Here is a 13967-nt window from a genome sequence, read left to right on the forward strand (position 1 = left end):
CAAGAAATAAAAGCGCATTACACTACTGTACTATAAGGTAGTTGAAGCATTCCATGAATAATTGATGTTATATTATTTGAAGTTATAATTAGTTGACGTATTTAAATTATAATTAAGATCTATTATTGCTTTACACAAGTGTTCTTTGCATTCATAAGTATCCCATGGACACATTGAAATAAAAAATAACATACTACCGTGAATAATATATAATATTTCATTTGTAAATTTGTGTCCCATGAAAATAATCAATAAAATATGCTCATAATCGTCAATAATAATAATAATAATAATGCACTGAACAGAAACAAAAACACAATACAAGAGCAACGTGTTGGCACTACGCTTTCCAGACAACTGAAATAATTATTAGTAACCAGACAGTTCAACGTTCTAAAAATAACTTGTAACCATGGTGAACAGTTCGATGAATTCGCTAAATTGGTTCTTGGTATTTGTCAATATTAATAAAGTCTTAAACAAATAGTCATAAATACAAATGCTTGCAACTAGCATTCCGGTCGACAATACTATCAATTTTCACAAACGATTGTCGAATTAGAAACAATCATTTGTGTGTGTGTGTGTGTGTGTGTGTGTGTGTGTGTGTGTGTGTGTGTATGAGTGTAAGTGCGTCTGTGTACACGATATCTCATCTCCCAATTAACGGAATGACTTGAAATTACACAACACAACTCAAGGTCCTTCCCCTATAAGGATCCGACACGAACAATTTCGACCAAATGCAATTCAAGATGGCGGCTAAAATGGCGGAAATGTTGTCAAAAACAGGGTTTTTTGCGATTTTCTCGAAAACGGCTCCAACGATTTTGATCAAATTTATACCTAAAATAGTCATTAATAAGCTCTATCAACTGCCGCAAGTCCTATATCTGTAAAAATTTCAGAAGCTCCGCCCCATCTAGGTAAAGTTTGATTTTTTATTCCCAATTATCAGGCTTCAGATACAATTTAAACAAAAAATTCCAAATGGAGAAGATTGAGCATGAAAATCTCTAAAATTAATGTTCAGTAACATTTTCACCTAAAATTCAAAATAAGCTCGAAATTCGAGAAAATGTTATTATTACAATAATTGCAAACTGTTGGCAACTGTTGATTTTATTGAATCATTCACTATGAAGAGATAGCAGACCTCGTGTGTCTCCAGCGTTATAGTCCTGTCACCAGCTGACTCAAATCTTTGAATAGTAGACTTGAAATGCGCGGGAACACTAGCCTCAGGTGATCAATTTTCATAACGGCAAGGAAAGTTGTGTGAGTGCGCCACACCAGATTTTTCACTTGAAATTTTTATGAAATACGATAGTAATAATAATAGTGAAAAGTTTTATGAAATACGATAGTAATAATAATAGTGAAAACAAGATGGATAACCGACAACGAGAATAATCTCAAATTAAAAAAAGATTAATCTTAGATGCGGTATAATACACCTAGTTATAATCTCACCTCATCACAAATCCATGATCCCATAGTACAGTAATTGCATATCATATCACGATGAACTAGTAAATAATAACTCGGCTAGTTGCTTCAAAATGTTTTGTTGTTTCGTTTTTCAATCTATACATTTCAGTTTCAAAAATTCATTCCCTTCAAAATGAAGGGAAGGATTATAATAGTCAGATTATAATATAATATGTATATAATCTTTAGATATATAATAGTCAGAAGATTATAATAGATCAAATTCTGAAAATTTTACTATTGCATCAAGTACAATCACTTGCGGAAAAAAACAATAGGTTCAATCCCAAAACCGTTATCATTTTTAATCGACCAATTCACACTTGAAAACAAACAAATTTTGAATTTATAAATAACTAATAATAATCATAACGAAAAATTTAATAAACTTGGAAATTTTGAGCTGGAAACCCCCTTTCTTAAACTTCAAACATATTATGTTAAAGCTGATAAACACAGTTATAACATTATTACTTCAGACTTGTATATAGTATGTCAGTATTTTTTCTGGCTGACAAACCATAAAACTTCTATGACAGGAAATTCAAGTTGTTGCTATAAAAATACTTATAGTAGTTAAATAATACTACTAAAACTACTTATTATAATACTTATTGAATGTATCTGTACTTACGGTAGCGAACGATTGTTCAACTTGAGAGCGTTGGAGTAACAGCAACTCTTTTCATTAGGTACCTAATTTTTATTATTTGCATAAAATCTGATCCATCGATTTTCAACAGGGATATGCTTGTTTCAAGAACATCGCATTTGAAAAATGGTCTCAACCGATTATTCTGTCTGGTACCTTATGAAGTGATCACTACTAACATCTGGGATGATGTGATGCCCCATTGGCTGGAGGCTATTGTCAAAGATGTACCCGAGAACGAATTACCAGAACTGAAAATGCTGTTGAGGTAAAAATCATTCTTGAATCTGCTTAAACATAATTAGAACAATATTTATTATATAATTATGTCTGTAATAAATTTGAATTAATTTATAATTTGTAATGACTAGTTTATAATGTCAATTTTTATTCAAATGATCTTTATTTGAAAACTGTAGGATTTGGTTTAGCTCCAACGTTGTTCAAGAATACATGAAACCAGTACTTCAAAAGTAAAAGTATTATCAAAATAGTATTAATCAGGTTATAATTATTCAATGAATGTTTCTTCCATAGAATCTTTCATGGAACTATTATGGCGATGAATATTATAATGATAGTAACTATGTTACTATGATAATTATTGTGGTATTAGGATGAGGAAATGTTGTCTAAAGATTCCATGTTCTCTTCTACTAATATTATTTTATATTTAATTAATTTACCAATATGTTATTTACTGAGTTGAAAAAATTAACAGTTTTCGAGAGTAATAATTTCCCTTTGTTGTGTTGTACTTAAATTTTCACCATGATCTTTACAAATATGCATTTGAATACACATTTACTAATAATAATTATGTTGTTTTTTAAATATTTTTGTAAGTTATGAGAAGTGGGTGTGTAAGGATAGAAGAAAGAAGTGTGTGGAGGTTGGTCTTTGTTGAATATTTTCATTTGCTATTGGAAAATCTAGAATTTTCCTTTTCTATAATAATAGGCTCCTTCAGTATAATAATTCCTTTTAGAATAATAGGCTCGTTAGATTAATTGTAATTTTTTCTACTTTAATTGATTAATCAATTATACGGTATTTTTTTCCTATTCAGATTTTGTTTTGTTGGATTCAGCTTATGAACTTTTTGGAGTTAACAAAGGCATCAAACATTTATCTTGAGGAATTGTAAGTTGATTATTCATAACTCAACTCTTTTTATTTCATAAGTTTTAATTATTTCATTGAATAAGTTATAGTTGAGTTGATACTTATTTAATATCAATAAATAGATATTCTCGCAGTTGGAGTCAATCAACTGTGTACCATACTAACTCTATATACCATACTTTTTTTTAATAAAAATTACTCACCAAATCTCGATTACATTCTAATGACGAATGTGCAAGTGAATTAAGCCTTGCGCAAATCGGCGCCAAAGCGGTAGAATGTTTGTGCTGTTATTAGGTGGATGAAATTATTATTGTCATCATCGACGTCACGCGTGTTGCATGTACACTTATTTTCGACAACAGTTTATAAATTTATATATGATGGAGAAAATATTGTAATAGCATTTTTATCAGTTGTGTAGAAATTGATTATTTTTACTTTGTATTAGTAGTTTTTGTTTTTGAAATAGGCTTATACATCTGTTTTTTTTCAATCATGAAATCTCAAATCTATTTATCTTACAATAATGATGTAATTTATCTAATAAGTCTATTAATAATCAATAATCTCCCATAATCAATTAATATACAGGGTGTTTCAGAAGTAGTGTCGAACATTTCAGGGTATTGTTCCTGGATTATAGGAGACTACAAATGTCGTATTTGAAGTGTCCAAAACTCAGCGGTTTTCCTTATAGCTGTCATTTTGTTTTTTTTTCTCTTAGGAATTTCTATCTCAAGAACGAAATGTTGTATTGATCTGAAATTTGGCATGAATATTTTTATGCTATAAAGCTTCAAATTTGAAAAATAAAATGAAAAAATTCTATGTAAATTTTCAAAATGGCGGCCGTTTTAAATTTTTGATAGCGAAATTCACGAAAACCGTTCATTTTACAGAAAATTTACAACAGACAAAAAAGTTAGAAAATGTTATCAAGATTTCAAGGATTATTAAGATTGATCGAAGAATAAGAGAAAAATTAGTTTTCGTACTGCATGCATGATCGCTTTTCACAATTTAAACATCAATATTACATTTTTAATTCCAATTTTATTTAAGATGAAGCTTTGAAACTCGGTATGGCTCCATATGGCCATCCAGCTGATTTTATAGGGAACGCGACCAGGTGCCACCCCGACTACTTGTCCACTTTCTAAGGAGGTGACAACCTATCACCTCAATTCCACTCCACAACAAATCACCATTCTGGCTGGCTCTTCATTTGAAAGTTAGAAAATGAAGCCAAACTATCAAGTTTTATATGAAAAGGCATTAAGATTCCTAATATTGTATTTTCAACATCATGTCTTTGTGAGTGAGCCTTTTCAACCATGGTGCAATCAAGAATAAGTATAGAAACAGACTGGATATTGAAAGAGTCTTCAATAAATTATTTTGATTATTTAAAAAAGAAATTTCTTGTCTCATTTTTATTGCCTCAATTCTATCTCATATTTACTCTCATTGCCACTTATATACTATAATATGTCCAGGAATTCAAGAAATAATTTCTTTCCTTTAATATTTGCAGTGGTAGATATGTCAATACGCCAATCTTCTTAATAATCATACTCATAAAATTTGTTTGAACAAAAATTTGTTTGTGTGAGTGTAGAAGACACTGACACAACTTGAAGATTCTCAATGGCCTTCCTATGGTCTGATTGCCATCTGAGCGCAAGTGTATATAAATAACTATTATTTATCCTCATATTAATTACCAGACTTGTAATACCTCAGTTGATAACCAGACTGATAACAGGCTTCATCTACCATATCCTAGCATTAGGCTCAATTTTCTCATAAACGGTGCGTCTGATAGGAAAATATAAGTGAACAAGATGTGATTAGAATTGTGTTCATCTGGTTCACATCTGGTTCAGTCATCAAAAGGGCTTATTGTTCATTTTTTTCTGTTTTCATTCAACTCGAAAAAATTTGTCCTAAAAATAGCAGAGACGGCGAATATCTCCCGAACCGTGCGTTTGACGGGAAAATGTTACTGAACCAAAAGTGCTTAAAATTCAATTCTACATAATCAGTAATAAAAATTGCTTGAACCCTCCTCCCTACGCCGCGGGGGTGTAAGTTGTGCCTACTGGTGCTCTGTAGGTGACAAGTAGTTAGGGTGCAAGGTGTCATGTTGACTTGAGCCATCCCCGTCTACTTCAATTTCAATTTCAATTTCAATTTATTAAAAACACACAAAACAAGACAAAACAAAATTACAAAGATTTACGAAACAAATAAAACACAATAAAATGTTACAAATATAAAAAAACAATGGGCTTAGTGTTTGGGTGTGTTGGAGAAGAGAAAAAAAGAGAGGAAGGTACCTAGCCAACTATGGTTTCCCATGTAATAGGCAGGCAAAGAAGAGAAGAGAAGTAATGAGGAAAAAAAGGAAGGGAGAAATGGGGGGAAGGAAGAAAACAGAGGAATAGGTACTCAAAATAAAGGTAAGCGAGTCCACTGAAAAAAGAAAAATACTGATGAAAAAACAATGCTGGAGCAGAAATCTCGAGTCATATATCTAAATGGAAGAAGAAATTACTGTATGTCCAGTTTTTTATATCCAGTTTAATTTTTCCACTGATCTTATTGTCCATGAGAAAGTGATTTGGAATGAGGTTTATTATTTTAGTACCTATGTAAATTAATTGCCTCCTTATACATTCAATATCAGTGTTATAGATTACATATTTGTTAGCAGTGGCCCTTAGATTATAATAATTAAGAGTAGAGTTTATTGTGAGAGGAAAATCGGATCTATATTTTATTAAGTACTCAATTACGGTTTTTATGTATAATTGACGTATAGTCATGACCTCAAAATCACTAAAAACCATATCCGTTGGATAGAGCCTGGGTTTGCTTAATATAGTTTTAATTATCAGTTTTTGTGCTACAAATAATTCAGCAATATGACAGTTGAAACAGCCTCCCCAAACAACTATGCCATACTGCAAAATTGACTCGACTAGAGCATGATACATCTTGTCTCCTTTCTAAGGAGGTGACAACTAGTCGGGGGGACAACCTGACGCGAGTGTGCGAGGTGTCAAGTTGTCGTTTACGGTCATGACTAGTTGGCATCTTTGGTCCAGTAGGTGTCAAGTAGTCGGGGGGACAACTTGACGGCAATGGTATATTATTACGAGGGTACAAGTAATCGCCTATGGCCAAAATGACCAGGTGTCAAGTAGTCGGGGTGACACCTGGACGGCTCCCCATTTTACAATGTTTTTCAGATGATCTTGTTTGTTCATGGTCATGCATGTAGTACAAAAATAATTAATTTCTCTGTTATTCTTCGACAATCTTAATAAATAAGTTATCCTTGAAATCTTGATAAAATTTTCTAACTTTTTTGTCTCTTGTAAATATTGTCTGTAAAGTGAACGGTTTTCGTGATATTCGCTATCAAAAATTTTAAATGGCCGCCATTTTGAAAATTTAAATCGAAAGTTTTTTATATTATTTTTTAAAGTTGAAGCTTTATAGCATAAATATTCATGCTAAATTTCAGATCAATACAACAATTCGTTCTTCAGATAAAAATTCCTAAGTGAAAAAAACAAAATGGCAGCTATAAGGATAACCGCTGAGTTTTAGACACTTCAAATACGACATTTGTAGTCTCCTATAATCTTGGAACAATACCCTAAAATCGACACTACTTCTGAAAAAGCCTGTATATTACTAATTACATGTATGATGTACCAATAATTTTTTCAAGACTATGAAACATAACTTCATTAAAAGTGGTCATTAAAAGTGTGTCTTTTCAGTTTTAAATATTTAATTATTTTTTTAAACCTCATTTTCATCAAGAATCTGACCTCAAGATTTCCTATTCAATCTACTACCATATTTGGCAATAATATTCTATTGTAAGTAAATTTCAAACTATAACTCATACAGCCAATGAATATTAATTTTGCAGTAAAATCTTGGATCCAGATATGAGTCCTTTGGGGTTTGACGCAAAAAAACTCTACCAATTCGTCTCAATCAGATTCAAACAAACGACGCCAAAAGTTCAAGAGCAAGCTTTGAATTGGCTACAGGTACCTAATATTGACAATCCATATTTATTTATAGGTATCTATATTCTTAAAAAACACTTCATTGACATGTATGGACTACTTTTTAAAATTAAAAAACAATATAAAATCTTATAGCACCCTTTTTTTAAGTAAAAATAAACTATTAAAAGTTAAACTATTTCAAAGTATTTCAAAAATAAAGGGTACTATAAGATTTTATATTGTTTAATTATCTATATTCTTATATATATATATATATATATATATATATATATATATATATATATATATTATATATATATATAAATTAAAACAGGAGACACGATATAAATAGATTGAAAACACTTGAAAACTTACATTAGAAATGGGGGAAATTTTCGGAGACTGTGTCTCCTTTCTCAACCGAGAAGACTGCAGTTTTGAATCCAACGGTTGTGTGACCACAGAGTACGCACGGAGCCTCAATTTTAGCAGTAGAAACCACAGATTACGCGGTGCAGACGGATGGAGAGAAAAAGGGTACAGATTCAGGAGACATTATGGGGTGTTTAGGTGCCGGTTACAAACGGGATATTTAAGATTTGAGTGAGTTATGAATAAGGAAAGGTGTAGCTTATGAATTGATAGAAAAGCGGAGATTTAAAATTAGAAATCAAAAAAGAATGTGAGCGGGATGATAAGTCACTACGTACAATTTTTTTTCAATGTTATCCTTTGGATGGAGGAATGAAAAAAATTTTGTGACCAACGAACTTTATTTGTATAATCGTTCAAAGAATATCTCTTAAAAATTTGAAGTTGATTGATGAAAGCGATAGTCTAATCTTCAAACATACAAACCCACAAATGGAGAACGACTCGAGGCTTCATAGACATCAGTAAGGACTCACTTCGCCAGTTCAATTATGAAAATGTTATATTCCTTACGAATAAAAACATATAGGACTCATTCCACCTCAATCAGCCTAATAGTAAACCTAAATTTTTATCCACATTCAAAATTCTCGTAAAATTCCGATGATATTCCTTGAATTAAGACTTCCGAAAAATACTTGCAGTTATAGGCCTACTTCCAAATAATTACAAAACTTTGTTGAATAAGAATTGGTATTGTGGCATTTCTCCATAATTAAAAAAATATTTTTGTCACATCCACATCTATTTCCACATTATCCAAATTTATATGTGGATGTGACTAAAATAAAACTGCTTTTTTCAAATAAATAAAGTTGGTATACGGGCGAAAGTTTTACGTGACAACGACTTTGAGTGGTAAAATAATTTTAATGTGAATATTCATTCCTATAGTAGGAAGAAGGATGAAATAATAGTAACAATTTAAAACATTTATTTATACAAAGAATTATATTCAAAACATTAATTTATACAAAGAATCTCGCACTGAATTTCATATTAACAAAATTTTATTTTTACCTTCACACATCCTCAAGAAAATCATTCTGTCTCTCTCGCTCTTAGGCGGGCTAACTGTGCTCGATTCAATTTTTTACATAGCAAGTCACGCTCATTTTTTCAAGTTAAACAAATTATTATTGGCTGAGAAACGATTTATACTACTTTTGTGATTGAAAACTACCACAACATTGTGATTACTACAACATAACCTATTCATTTATACCTATTATACTTACACTTATACCTATTCACTTATACTTATTCACATAACCTATTCACTAAGTAGTGGCGCAGTCGCAGGAGATTGCTCCGTTTCACTCTCGCCTTTGGGTTGCTGGTCGCCACTGCTCCTATTCGTGCTCTTTCCAGACGACCGTGAACCGAAACTAACGCTCTCACTCGCTCTCATTGTGAGCGCATAACGTGGGAACGTAACGCAGTTTCTTGAAGTGTCAACCGGCAAACCAATTTATAAGACGTTGTCACGTCAAAAACTTGCATAATGGGATCACCACAATTATTTATAACTATTTATTTAATAGTCATAACTGTTATCAATCTGTATTTTCAGCAGTCTGCGTAATATTGTGTAACCCTTACAAAGAAAATCCTTGTAACCAGGAACACAATATCCAGATAATAGAATGTTCTTCTTCTTCTTCTTTAGCGAACCCTTCTGCCTCTCAGCGTCGGGTGGTTTTGAGCCTCGGTCCATCTTCTCCACACCAGTCTATCCCCCATCATTCTCCGCATCTCCCGCCAGCTACTTCCTCGCACCTCCCCCAACCTCACCATATACTCCTGGTATGCCAGTCGTGGTCTGCCTCTTGGTCTTTTTCCCTCCGGTTTGGCTTCAAGGAACTGTCTTATCTTCTTTGTTTCGTCCGCCCTACTTGCATGCCCCAGCCACTTCAACTGTCTCTCTTCCAGAATCCCGCTCACCGGCCTTACTTCCAAGTCCTGCCTCACAGTTTCATTTCTTATACGGTCCCTCCTATTTTTACCCACTATTCTCCTGAGGTATCGCATTTCCGCTGCTGTGACCCTGCTCATGTGCTTATCCAAAGTGGTCCAGCTTTCTGCTCCATACAGCATTGTGGGCAAGAACACAGTTTTAAATATTTGCAGCTTTGCGCGTCTACTAACCTCTCTCTTACCCACAATTGTATTGCATATCGAGTAGTACACTTGGTTTGCCTTCTTGACTCTATTGAGCACCTCCTGGTCTATTCGTCCATTTCTATCTATAATGACTCCAAGGTACTCATACTCACTGACCTGGTCCATTCTCCTATCATTACACTGGATTTCCAATATCTGTTCATCTGTTCTTCCAACATGCATGACCTTGCTCTTTTCCACATTTAGTTGCATACCTTTTCTCTCCAGCTCCTCTTTCCATTCCATTATTGCATTCTGGAGTTTTTCTTCTGTATCCTCTACTAATACAATATCAATAATAGAATGTAATTACATTTATTTTGAATATTTAAAATAAGTGTGTCTTACATCTAACGAATCCTTCTTGATTACCGTACTTTAAGATTTTCAAAAAAATATTTACTTAATTATTTAAGTTAATTATATAACTTCAAATTTCAACAGTTATTTTTATTAAATTCTAGGTATTGACTGCTTTGGAAATTGTAATTCCTCTTCATCTTCTCTTCTCATTTTTCGAAGAAGGTATAAATAGTTTGAAGCAGACTGGTTCTTCCAATGAAGAAGAGAAGAGAGACGGACGGAAAACTAGCATCTGTGAGTAGAAGCACCAATATCTCACATCAATCAAATTTTTGGCTTCTGGATTACTTATTTTCATTGAATACATTAAGCGGTTAAGAATCAATACGATTTAGGTTGGCTTTCTGCTGTAAATTCATAAAATCAAGTGTGGTGTGGTAGTAAAACCTATTCAACCAGCACGGTCGATCAATAATTCTCCGAGCATGCTAAGGGAGAATAGTACGAATAGAAAACCAATGAAACCTACTGTCAAAATTATCCTTGTAAAAAAATGTTAAGTTGTTTCCATACCGTAATTTTCATCAACTCTGTAGAATAGATGGTTAGATAGACTATGATAAGCTTTTTAGAGATTGGAGTATAAAGTAGGCCTATCTCATGAACGTTTGCTTGTATATTTTATTTCGATCACATTCATTTTGGAAATATCATTTTAAATTTGAAGAATAAGAAAATTTATTCATTTTTCCACCAGCAGAGCATGCTTGCTTGAAAGTTTATCGTCATTGGATAGTTCACTTCAACGATATATATACTAATTGAATAGCGAACAGAGTAGGCTTCGCCAGCCGAGAAACGGTCCGGCACCTTTACAGCCATCCCCTCCACAAATTGGCAACACGAATAGCCTACTGCCATCCGGAGGCCTATGCACCATTAATAACTTTCATTAATGCTCCATAAGTCGAGAACCTTACACAATGGTTGTTTCATGTTCTGTGTACAATTATTGCACTACCAGATTCAAAAAAGGAAGTGATAATTCATTTTATCAGTAAGTCGAATATATTTATTCTTTTATGTAGATTAAAATACCATATTATTCTTACTATTCATTCCATATTACTACGTTTCATATAATTATTATTATTAAGAAAACATTCTTATTATTCTGCTATCATTTTTTTTCTACACCGGGTATATTCTGTAACTAGTTACTTGCTGCACATATAAATTAACTGCCTTCCAACTACACTTAATCATAGTCAATGTTCGATAAACTTTGCATTTATAGCTTATATTCAGTTTAAAATTGTATTGAGTTCCATTAATTACTGGAAAATTGTTTTTATTCTTAATATAGGATACCTTAAACATACATCTATAACACTTCTATAGCATTTAATAGGTTCTTTCATAACAATATTTTGATAATATGCACTTGGAAAACATTAATTTCCAATTTGTATTGAGCCAAACTACAAATATTTATTTCCTGACAGAAGTTACATAGTAACACAAGTTAATCTTCCAATCCTCCAAACTGCTTTCAAATAATCATTTTTCTACACCGAGTATATTATCTAAATAATTTATTTTGGGTATTTCCAAACCACAAAGGTGTTCACTTGTCAATGCAATCTTACCGTACCGGTGTTATAATTGTAAATTCTCAAATTAGAACGTTAATTCCGTTACCGTTGATATACAATTCTTTCCTTCTATTACTAGAACAGTTCCAGGAAAGAATGAAACATCCAATCTATTTTCAACATTGACTTGAGCTTTGTATTTCCATTACCATTTCTATAAATATCTAGGAAAATATCAATTCATTTGACTGATTAACGTGTTGAATGTTGCTTTATAAATAAATATATTAAATCAGTATACTATTTAATATTTTGTTTTTACATTCTTTGTGTGTAAAAAGTTTAATTTTTATTGATAAGTAAGATTATTGAGAATATAAAGCGAATTTTTGTCAAAAAGTGTTTGATAGAAAAGTAAGGGTGCCTTCCAGCGCTGTGCCTTTCTTGCCCCTTTGTGGTGGGGAGAGCGCTCAGCCCAGCCGGACCGGTTCTTTCAGCATGCAGTTCGCTATCCAGTTGGTATATATTGATCGTTGGTTCACTATAGTGAGGTCCACTATATTTTATCACGTTATTTTTTATAGTTAAATAACGATTAGCCTCCTGCTTGGCATCAATTGGTAGAGCATGAAATATTTTAATAATATTATAAAAATCAGGTCGTGGTTTTTTATAGGATATAGTCTCATAAAAATCTTTATAGGCCCAGATATGAGCTTCCACAATAATTCTGATAATTCATTAAAAAAAATATATAATACTTATCCTGTAGTATTGAGGAATAAAAATAAATCGTACACCATAAACAATTTGATGCATATATTAACAAATACCTCAAAAAATAAATCAGAGCAAAAATATATAGAGCGACAGAAATATTTATAATATAGTATTGAGAAATAAAAATAAATCGTACACCATAAACAATTTGATACATATATTAACAAATACCTCAAAAAATAAATCAGAGCAAAAATATATAGAGCGACAGAAATATTTATAATATAAGATAAAAATAATAATCGAAATCAATAAAATATCACAGGCTAATACTATTCTTTAAATTTTATAGCACGAAACGTTACCATGTGCTTTCATTTTTATGATCATATGCATTTATTTGCATGTAGCTGCGATATCAGCTTGCTAATACTTGTCGACTTGTACAATTCTATTTATACTAAATTCTTAGGTCAGCATGATAAATTGACAGACTAGTAATCCCAATATATATATTAAATTCTATAGTTTCTAATAGATTTCTTTGTAATCTTCTATATATATATATAAAAGCGAAATGGCACTCACTCACTCACTCACTCACTCACTCACTCACTCGCATAACTGAAAATCTACCGGACCAAAAACGTTCAAATTTGGTAGGTATGTTCAGTTGGCCCTTTAGAGGCGCACTAAGAAATCTTTTGGCAATATTTTAACTCTAAGGGTTGTTTTTAAGGGTTTAAAGTTTGTCTTTTAGCATGTATATTCTTCTTCTCCCAATCTCTTAATTATAATTGAAATTCATATCATATGTTACTATAGAACTATAATCTAGATAGATTACCTCTTCGAAATAGTTGTTAACTGGCAACTAAATTAATAATTTTGTCAGGTTGGCATTAAGTTGAGTTGACTTTGTTAGGTTGGCACCAAGTTGAAGATTTAAATGCATTCATCGCTGAAAAATTGATTGGGCACTGCTACTTCAATCCTGCGAATATTATATTACTAGCCGTTAGGCTCGCTTCGCTCGCCATATCCGTTTAGCCAGACGTTTAGTCTGGACCCCCGACTAGATTGTTCTAACATATGATAAAAATGCTCAAATGAAAAATGCAGGCGAGCGAAGCGAGCCTGCTGATCTCATTCTTGGACGATCCAGTCAGGGGTCCAGGGGGCGGAGCCCCCTGGGTAGACGGATATGGCGAGCGAAGCGAGCCTGACGGCTAGTAAATATATATTTTATCTCAGGGTGTGAGATTCGGCACCTGAAGGAATAAATAGAGCAATTCATCTAGTGAATCAGAGCTACATTAAATTGTCGCAAATTATATTGCAGAAATTAATGATCATATGAATATTGTATTAATAGCCTAGATCTTAGACTCCTTTGATTGATAGATCTTTTGATTTGTGGATTGATTTGTTACTTTCTAATAAAATACC

At 32.4% G+C, this 13967-nt stretch overlaps 1 protein-coding gene across 5 annotated transcripts in view; it reads left to right on the forward strand.

The window, feature by feature from the left end:
- Positions 1-13967, forward strand: part of LOC111048563 (protein unc-79 homolog) — a 105601-nt gene that overhangs the window by 16993 nt on the left and 74641 nt on the right. For 4 of the 5 annotated variants that reach the window (XM_039432573.1, XM_039432575.1, XM_039432577.1 and 1 more), the window contains exons 6-8: positions 2235-2411; positions 7221-7344; positions 10365-10497. In XM_039432573.1, coding sequence (XP_039288507.1) covers positions 2235-2411; positions 7221-7344; positions 10365-10497 — 434 coding nt within the window. Of the gene's footprint in view, positions 1-2234; positions 2412-3212; positions 3287-7220; positions 7345-10364; positions 10498-13967 lie in introns of those variants that run through there. The other variant, XM_022334478.2, reaches the window with a different exon arrangement.

The sequence above is a fragment of the Nilaparvata lugens genome, chromosome 7, assembly GCF_014356525.2.
Source record: "Nilaparvata lugens isolate BPH chromosome 7, ASM1435652v1, whole genome shotgun sequence".
In the NCBI taxonomy this organism is placed as follows: domain Eukaryota; kingdom Metazoa; phylum Arthropoda; class Insecta; order Hemiptera; family Delphacidae; genus Nilaparvata; species Nilaparvata lugens.